The sequence below is a fragment of the Xiphias gladius genome, chromosome 7, assembly GCF_016859285.1.
Source record: "Xiphias gladius isolate SHS-SW01 ecotype Sanya breed wild chromosome 7, ASM1685928v1, whole genome shotgun sequence".
Taxonomy (NCBI): Eukaryota; Metazoa; Chordata; class Actinopteri; order Istiophoriformes; family Xiphiidae; genus Xiphias; species Xiphias gladius.
The window spans coordinates 581,545-591,594 of record NC_053406.1 but is presented as its reverse complement, the minus strand read 5'-3'; the positions used below and the strand labels follow the sequence as shown (position 1 = coordinate 591,594).

Here is a 10,050-nt window from a genome sequence, read left to right as displayed (position 1 = left end):
CGTCCCGTTTCTGATGAACAGTGCGCAGCGAGGGTCAGTCGGTGAGCCCCCGTCGGACATCTGAACCGCTCTGAGATCAGATCAGGGACGGACTATTCGCTGATACTTAATATAAAATACACTGGATGTGTATTTCACCTAAGCTTCTCCGGACTCAGGTAAGTTTGACTCTTCTATACTGGTATTGAGTATGTCACCGCGTTTGGGTCGTCGATCTCAGTTTACTTAAACTGACAGGAGATAGAAAATCCAAAATTCGCTGAAAAACACGATACAACCTACAAGGATACTCAAATTACCAAGCACCTTGTTTTTGGTAAATCAGATGACGCGCTTCGTCTTTGTCAGCTCTGTCTTACTAGAGGCTGGCACAGGGTGAATGATGCATACAACCGAACAGCTGAGGGCTCATATATAAATGCATAATTAATCCACCTTGACCACTGACACCCCGTTTAACTAGTTTTCGAAATTATGGTTGCAAATGATTTGGTATAGCGGCACTTTTTCTTTGTGTAGAACATGCTGCTAAGACTATTATTTTATTTACGAGAATTCTGTGGAAAAAAGGGGGGAAGGAGACCGAATGATACATTTGACAGGGCTCCCATTTCGAGCGATGTAATTTCAGGTACAGATGTTCTATTTTTGGCAGCTGTTTGATGCGGGGTCTATATGGGGTCTAGATTTCACTTCACTGGACCACTTAATAGGGTTGCAATTTATTTTTAAAACAAGGCTTCATTTTAAAAAATAAGATATTTTCCTAATTTAAAAAAACACAGGGACTTGAGTATTTTGATAATTACTTTAAAAACCAAGTTCTAAAATCCATCACACCATTAATTCTGCCTTGAGTTTCCTTGTCTTTTTAGGAGCCACCTTGTCTACAGGTGGACTTGCACTTCAAATCAAATCATTCACACTGTGAGGTTTAAAACTATTAAAAATTTTGTGGCAAAAATTATATCGTAGCGTTGATGTTTTGTGACATTATGAAGCACAGTTTATTAAATATACATACATGTATGAGGTGGGGTAGGGGGGCTTTGCCAGGATATACAGGAAATAAAAGTTATTCAAGGACATTTTGATTGTTCGTTTTCAAAACTGGAGTATGTAATTCAGAATGTAATGGACAATGGCTTGTCACTTCAAATGATTTATTCTACACAGCCGTCCCTGCTGTAATACATGTACTATATGTACAGTGCCACCTCCTTTTTTTGGCCTGCAGGTGTATGTATGGAGAGGCAGGTGGTGCAGCGGACTAAGGAGGCCTTCCTGAGCGGCAGGACTCGGCCGCTGGAGTTCAGGCTGCAGCAGCTTCACGCCCTGCAGAGGATGATCACTGAGAAAGGGACAGAGATTTCCACTGCTCTCAAGCAGGACATCAACAGGGTGAGTGGAAACGCAGGCACTGCTGCATATAATATATGTATGTTGCTGGCCATTTACTTGTCTAATTGGCGGAATGCTGGGTTTCCTACAGAGCCAATATGACACACCACTACTGGAGCTCATTGGCATTGAGAATGAGATCAAGCTGGCTATAGAGAAACTGGCCGAGTGGGCATCTCCTCAGCCTGTAGAGAAAAACCTCCTCACTATATCAGATGAGGTTTATATTCAGCCAGAGCCCCTGGGAGTGGTGCTTATTATTGGAGCCTGGAACTATCCCTGGGCCCTCACTCTCCTGCCCCTGGTTGGAGCTATTGCTGCAGGTAGGGAACCTTTCCGTCCTCAGTCCCTCAATACCTGCCTATAGCTTATAATTTAGTCAAGTAGACCTCCACTGGCAGTGACAATGGCAGTCTGAAATCAGCACAGAAATGTATTGTAAAGGTCCAGCACAGCCACCACTGTTATTTTGGATTAGACCTCTGCTTACGTTGAGTAGGTCAATTGTTGGGTAGAGCTTTGATGGGGATTAAGTGAGGTTATCAAAGTCCATGTACTAATAAAAATGATAACTGTGTGACAATTCACATGCTAAAATGCAACAAAACTAACAGGGGAATATTTAAGTCTACATAGCATCATGGAGCTTCAGTAAAGTGTTTTTTTTTTCGTATTTCTTTATTTTCTTTTCTTTTTTTTTTAAATGAAAAGGCCTTTTATACCTGACTCTGCAGTTAAACTCAGCTTTATGGAGCTTTATAGCGCCTTTCAGTTCATTGTTCATTGCATTAACCGTTTAGGAATTACAGCCATTTTTATACATAGTCCCTCATTTTCAGAGGCTCAAAAGTAATTGGATAAAACCAACATGATTATAAATATAAGGATTATTTTTAATACTTCGATGAAAATCCTTGTCAGTGACCGCCTGAAGTCTGGAACCCATCGAAATCATAAACTGCTGAGTCTCCTCCCTTGAGATGTTTTGTCAGGGCTTTAGTGCAGCCGCCTTCAGTTGTTGCTTGTTGTGGGTCTTTCTGCCTTCAGCTTTGTCTTCAGTAAGTGAAAAGTATGCTCCATTTCTTTGCCTTGAGAAGCTCTTGGGTTGCTTTTGCAGTATGTTTTGGGTCATTATCCATCTGTACTATGAAGCGCCGTCAGGCCTCACCTGGTCAGTCAATTGTCCAATTACTATTGAACCTCTAAAAATTAGGGAGTATGTATAAAAATGGCTAAAATGGTTAACGTGATATTTTTGTCAAACCCCTTGAATTAAAGCTAGAAGCCAATGTGTGTGTATTTTAGATATTTTCCTGCTTTTGAACAGAAGGCTTTTAGAGTAAAAAAACCCATTCTTATAAAAGCATTAGCTTTAGGGCCTCATGGTCTGTGAACATATTAATTGAGAACAGAATAAATGGTGGTTAATTCCATATGCTATTTCCAGGCTTGTACAGTTAGTTAGAGATAGTTCACCCTTGCAAATTTTCTTTGTTTTCTTTATAAAAATATCCTTATTTAAGAGATAATTATCCCATATTGTGAGGTAACAGTTATGTACCGCTTATAAAAATATCAGTTAATGACTTTAAATATGCATGTTGGTCAAACTTAGTTTTTCTCATACATTTGCTGCAAAATAGGAGAGAAATAGCCTGCTGTGAACTTCATTTGACAACCCACCCCAACTCTGCATTCTCAGCCTCTGCTTTTCTGCTCTCCATCACTCAGTGATCTCATCCCATTAACAGAAACCTGTGTTCTCTCTGCAGGCAATGCAGCTGTTGTGAAGCCGTCAGAGCTCAGCGAGTATTCTTCCCTCCTTCTCCGGGCTCTGCTGCCTCGCTATCTGGACAAGGTCTGAACTCCAGCTACTGTTGTTGATGGAATAATGCTCAAAGCTGCTGTAATGTCAAAGCCTTGTGCCAACACAGTACTCACTGTCTTGTATGAATGAATACTAATATCTGTTTTGATATCTAATATCAAAATATACATCAATTTTCAGAATCGTTCATTCCCATTCTAATTCAGTAGAGCTAAAGACTATCTAGACATGTACTTGATAAAGCTACTCTTGCTGGACACTCACTCAGAATGTAGCCCATTCGGAGTGAGTTGTTGTTGTTGGATGGAGATACTGATTGATGGATATAAAACAAACTGTCCTTTTCATACTGTTTATTTTCAGGACCTGTACTCAGTAGTAACAGGAGGAGTGTCAGAGACCCAGGAGCTGCTGAGGCTGAGGTTTGACCATGTCTTCTACACAGGGAACAGCACAGTTGGTAAACTGGTGATGGAGGCTGCAGCTCGCCACCTCACCCCAGTGACCCTAGAGCTGGGAGGGAAGAGTCCCTGCTACATTGACAAGAACTGTGACATCAGAATTGCCTGCCGGTAACACACTCAGCAGAGTAGCCCATATCACCAGCAGTCATACACAGAGTTGAATAAATTGTACAGGGCTCTAATGAAAACATTTCATCACTTGTTGTTTAGGCAATTTGGCCTCATGGTTTATATTCTACACAGCACTGTGTATGGTATCCTGCACTGAATTACAGTCCTTAAGCTGCTGCTACCGGAATTTAAAACTTGATGACTTTGGTGACCTGTGGAGGTTTAGCTCATTCAACAAAGAGGGCGAAGAGGCAGCAGCTTTAACTTCTACAGGTGCTATGTCTACATTCCTGTTAAAGTTTATGCTAAAGTGTTAGCATGAAGCCTACTATCACTGAAAACAGGGCATATCAAGTGTTAGCATGGAGCCCATTATTACTAAACAGCATCTGTTGAAGTGTTATGGAATAAGCAAAGGATCGATTGGGGACACATCGATGATTTGGGTTTCTATGGTTTAAAGCACTTAAAGGCCCAAGCTGATGTTTTAGTCAAAACTTCACTTGACATTACACTTGATGTACCATAAATTTAAGATTGCTTTCCTACCATATCCAAAGGCATCAGTTTCCATTCATTTCGGTATGCTGAGATAAAATACAGTAACTGAGAGACATAAAACCTGCTTAAGAATTTGTTAGAATGAATAATTTGTTGGCTCCTACATTTAAGATTTAAAAAGAAAGCCAATGAACACAAACTGTATTTTATATAGTAAACAAAACACTGTCTTCTTCATCAATTTCATGTTTACATCCTCAGAATTTTTTTGTCACTGCTATGATTTATGGCAGTACACTCACACATCTGCAAGTTATTTTTTTAAACCAGTCACTGCCTAGAAGGCAGAAAATCAAATGTAAAACTCTCAATGTTTTCACATTTGTTGTTTAATAGTACAGAACCCAAAAACCAGTTGTATTATACTTCAACTATCTCCTAAAAATTGTCGATTCTTTTTGTACAGCTTCACATAAATAAATGTACCTGGATGGGACTTGCTCAAAACATTAAAACACTGAAATATTCACATTGTACATTAGTTAAATTATAAATGAAAGTAATCCACACTGTTAATTTGTTCCTCCATACCTGTTTTGTGTGCAGTCGTATCACATGGGGAAAGTTTGTCAACTGTGGTCAGACATGCATTGCTCCAGACTACATTCTGTGTGAACCCTGCATCCAGGGCCAAGTAGTGGAATGCATCCGACAAACTCTACTGGTAACTTTTAAACTCTTAACTACTCTGGCCTGACATATTAATATACATGAAATTCTGCGCTCTGGAGTTTTATCAAGACCTTTTAATCCATCCCAGGAATTTTATGGTGCGGATCCTAAATGCTCACCCGACTACGGCCGAGTCATCAACCAGCGTCACTTCAGCAGAGTCATGAGTCTGATGGAAGGTTACACTCCTGTGGTGGGAGGCCAGAGTGATGCCTCACAGTGCTACATTGGTAGGAAGATACATTTTTTCATCAATCAGTTCAGATCATACCACAATACAGTAATGTCTGTTCTATATTTCTATTTTATGAACACTGATGCTGCACTTAAAGCCCCGACAGTGCTGAAAGATGTGCCTCCCCACTCCAGACTGATGCAGGAAGAGATCTTTGGCCCTCTGCTGCCCATAGTGACTGTGAGTGACATGGATGATGCCATTCGCTTCATCAATGAGAGAGAAAAACCTCTGGCCCTGTACATCTTCTGCACTGATAAGAAGGTGAGAGGAAAGAGCAGTAAAGTTGAGATTTAAAACAGTTTTTAATGTTTGAAACTCTTCTTTATGGTTCTCATTTCTTTACTTCCTGTCTCTCAAAGGCTATAAAAAGGATGATTGAGGAGACCTCGAGTGGAGGAGTGACGGTTAACGACGTAATGATGCACTACACACTCAGCTCTCTCCCGTTTGGTGGTGTTGGTAAGAATGACTCGAAGTGCATTATTGTCTGTGTTAACTTGGATGGACTTCATCTTGGGGCAATACCTTTTTTATTGGGCCCCTGGAGTTGCTCACCAGGTCAAAGCAAACATGAAAAAAAGACATTAAAAAAAAGAGCCCACTCATCTGTTTTTATACAAATTTGAATTTGTTCATAAGATAATAATGGATTTGAAAAAAATAGTTGATTGACACAAAATGTCTGTGAGGATTCTCAGTCATCCAGGTCATGGTATTTTGTAAGTGCTATGCGAAGGCAACTGGACTTGCTTGAAGTTCCTGAAGATGTTTTGCCTCTCGTCTGAAAGGCTTCTTCAGTTCAGAACTGAAGAGGTTTGGGCACCCTGTCAATATATCTGTTATTCTGAATAGTTGAGATCTCCAAATGGCATAAGATGAAACACTCTTTTCAACATTTTAAGAAAGATTAGTGTATTACTTTTTTTGGGTACAATTTTAGAGTGAAAAAAAGGAAAGGAGCACCATACAAAAGATTTGAGCTCTCAGATGACTTTTACCAATGTCTCAGCCCTTATTAGCTTGTTAGGGCCATGGCTTGTTCACAGTCATCATTAAGGAAAGGCCAAGTGATGCAAATTTCAGAGCTTTAGAAATACTCTGATTCCCCAAACTTTGTCCCAACAATCAGCAGCCATGGGCTCCTGTAACCAGCTGCCTAGCACTCTGAAAATTAAAATAATTGATGCCCACAAAGCAGGAGAAGGCAATAAGAAAGATAGCAAAGCATTTGTGTTGCAGCCTGGGACACAGGGAACATTTCACTGGTTAGGGAAGAATAGATTCAATTAAATACCAGCAGATTCTGGGGACAAATATCAAACTGTCTGTAAAAAAAGCTGAGGATGAAATGGCTTCTGCAACAGGATAATGATCATAAACACACCACAAAATCCACACTCAACTACCTCAAGAGGTGCAAGCTTAAGGTTTTGCCATGGCTGTCACAGTCCCCCAACCTGAACATCATCAAAAATCTGTGGATAGACCTCAGAAGATCAGTGCATGTGAGACAGCCCAAGAATCTCACAGAATTAGAAACATTTTGCAAGGAAGAATGGGCGAAAATCCACCAATCAAGAACTGTAAGACTCTTAGCTGTTACAGAAAGCATTTGCAAGCTGTGATACTTGCCAAATGGGGTGTTACTGAGTCCTGACCATGCAGGGGGCTCAAACATATACACACTGTGTAACTGTATTGTATCCCGTAATTGAAGTTATATATATATATATATATATATAGTTTCTCTCATCTCTTTCTCGACTGTTTAGTTTGGGCAGGCAGCCAGCTCTAGGAAGGTTCCTGGCGTCACAGCAAAGGGTCTAAATACTGTGTTTATACAATGTGTCTTTTCCTTTTTTTAAAATTGGGCTAGATTGATGAGGGAAAAATGGATTTAAACAATTTTAGCATAATGCTGCAAAATAAGAAAATGTACAGTATATATACTGTGTAATTGTATACAGTGTAAACTGCTTTATCAATTGATAACAGTCAATTAATATCTTTATGTGTTTTGGGAAGTTTTAATGACATTTTCACTATTTTATAGACTAATGATTAATCTATTGATTGAAAAAACAATCAACAGATTAACAAATAATAAAGATAAACTATACTTACCAGCTTTACTAAATGGGAAAGACTCAAATTTGGATAAAATGCCTATATATCACAATCATACTTAGCTGAGATGAAAAATTTTGCAAATCAATAAAAAGTGTGCACAAAGCTGATGGAAACAATATAAAGGTTCAACTGCTTCCAGGTCCTCATTTGTTAATGTTATATAACCATTATAAGCTTCTTTTAGCACAAGTGCCAAAAGATGAAAAACAAATATGGTTGTTGTCAAGATCACCAAGTGATTCATGAAAGTAGCATAAATAATTTAGAAGATGTAAAAACAACGAAATGCCATGCCAAGTTACTGGCTTTGTTTTGATTATGTGTATTTAATTCAATTAAGTTAAATTTCACTTTCATTATAAATTGGTTATAACAAGACAGTCATTTCAAGATACTGCAGCTTGCTAAAACTAGAAAAAAAATGAGGAGAAAGGGCAGTCATAATGAAAGTGAGTACAGTATATAATAACAATGAACAACTTACAGTATGGGAAATAGTTTTTATTGGAGAATTAGGATAGGATAACAGACATACAGGATAGTAGTAGTGCAAAAAATGTTAAAAGAGGCAGATCTTCTAATTTAAATGCTGAACACTATAAAACCCCTGTACATTAGAAAAAATACAGGGGTTTGTGGCTAGCTTTGTTCAGCTGAACAAAAACCTGTTTCCTGGATGTATGAGCTCTGAGACACCTGTCCCTCCCAGGCTGGTGAACAGTTTGCAGTGGGTTAGATAGAAATTAATGAAGTTGATGGAAACACAGCTTTGTTCTTCTTTTACCAGCTGTTTAATCATTCACATACAGCTGCCTTATTTCATTTTTGTCCACTAAGGGGCAGAAACACATCAAAACAAACTGACAGAGATACAGCTACCACCACCTTGTACAGTTGTTATGGCTAACATGTTAGCAAAAAAGCTGCCTACTTTCACATCCAGCAGACACAGAGCAATATTAGCATTCCTTCAGGTTTAAAATTAGCTAAATATTTGGGTGGGAATAGACTGTTATTCTTTATTTGATCTAGGAAGAGACATAATCATTTTTGGGTGTGATGGTTTCATTTTGTTGTGTAAACTAAAGTAATGGCAACATGCTTCAGGTAGCATGTTCATGTAAAAATTTGCTCATCAGTGGGGCAGAAAGACCATGATCGCATAATGTTCTTGCTACACAGATTTAATTTCCTGTAGGAGTACCTCTGGCGTCACAATATGTCACAGAGGTAAGAGATGTCTGTAGCCCCTGCCTAGGGCAACAACAATGACAAAAGACCTTAAATGTCTCAAAGTCAGAGAAAAATACAGCAAAAAATCCACAAAGTCAAATGAAAAAGAAAGAGAAAGAAAAAGAAAAAAAGAGAAAGAAATCCACTCATTAGGCTAAATAACTGAAGAGAGCCACATGAAAGGCCTTAGACTCCAAATCAAACTCTGAAGTCTGGTCTCAGGTGTGGTGCAAGAGGAGTACTAACATCACCTAGTACGGTACATTCCTCCCACAGTTTAAAAAGCTGTTTTTATTGGAAAACACATGACTTGTTTGTGTCTCCTCCAGGTCAGAGTGGTATGGGCCGCTACCACGGAAAACACACCTTCAATCAGCTAAGCCACCAGAGGGCGTGTCTGGTCCGCTCTCTGGGCATGGAGAGTGTTAACCTGGCTCGGTACCCTCCTCAGGACCGCCGGCGGGCGCGTAGGGTACGGATGGCTCTCAAGTCACCCCTGATTGACATGTCCAAAAGGACGTTCTTCTGGGCTGTTGCTGCCACTATCATCGGCTTCGGCCTGTTTATCACCCTCCTGGTGATCCTGCTCATAGCTGCAGGCCTCAACTGTACCTGCTGGTACTGGAGAGGCTTTTATAACTAGAGACACTGCAGCTTCTCTATCTTTGTAAGTCCAAAGAATAAGAAGTGCCAGCACTGTGTGTTAAATATTATGAACACATACTGAATCTTGTTTTATATTCCCTTAGATCTAGATATAACCCTTAGATCTAACTTTTATTTGCTGCGTGTCTTATTTTGTATCAGATAACCTCCTTGAGCAGCGAGACGAACAGGGTTAAATACCGTCCAGAAACACTGTTCTCACTTGTTGTGGGGAAATCTGAGTGTACACAAATTTGATCATGAGGTGAGACATACATAGTCTACTTACAGTTTTAAAATAAAATCATTATTGATATATTACTAATTTATTCAGCAGATTTCATAATTCTTCTGAAAATGCTTTTTCCTCTTCAAAGAATATGTCACTTTAAAGCTGTTTTTCATAAGATTCCTTTAAATAAACTAAAAAAAACAGCAAACATGGAAACACTGAAGATATTATTTGTTGATACAATGATATGAAAGGTTAGCTGTCCACTTTTCAATCTATGTGAAGGTGAAGAGAAGCAGGGAAGTGGGAAGGCTGGTGTTGTTTACTGCCTGTTAGTAGTATGGATTTGGATCAGGCTGATACGACATCAGCCAGTCATGTCATCTTTTTCTTTTTCACCTTTTGCTTTTGATCATATTGCAAAAGAAATACAAATCAAGCCAAATGACATCTTTTTTGGATATGATGGAGGTTTTTTCCTGTCCATGTACAAGCTAAAGAATAAGAATTAAATCCAACAGCAAACAGCAGTAAA

General features: G+C 39.1%; 1 protein-coding gene across 1 annotated transcript; it reads left to right on the top strand.

The window, feature by feature from the left end:
- Positions 1-1,245: 1,245 nt before the first annotated feature.
- LOC120792071 (aldehyde dehydrogenase, dimeric NADP-preferring-like) lies at positions 1,246-9,606 on the top strand. Its single transcript, XM_040131081.1, has 9 exons — positions 1,246-1,401; positions 1,493-1,724; positions 3,174-3,259; positions 3,593-3,801; positions 4,912-5,029; positions 5,126-5,267; positions 5,370-5,536; positions 5,635-5,734; positions 8,968-9,606. Exons 1-9 carry the CDS (start codon positions 1,246-1,248, stop codon positions 9,279-9,281), a joined length of 1,524 nt encoding a protein of 507 aa, XP_039987015.1. The 3' UTR covers positions 9,282-9,606.
- Positions 9,607-10,050: the final 444 nt, after the last annotated feature.

Excerpts from the sequence above, each read along its gene's own strand:
- LOC120792071 (XM_040131081.1), top strand. The coding sequence starts at position 1,246 with ATGGAGAGGCAGGTGGTGCAGCGGACTAAGGAGGCCTTCCTGAGCGGC. Across the intron at positions 1,725-3,173 it reads GGTTGGAGCTATTGCTGCAG|GCAATGCAGCTGTTGTGAAG; the intron begins GTAGGGAACCTT and ends TTCTCTCTGCAG. Across the intron at positions 3,802-4,911 it reads GACATCAGAATTGCCTGCCG|TCGTATCACATGGGGAAAGT; the intron begins GTAACACACTCA and ends TTTTGTGTGCAG.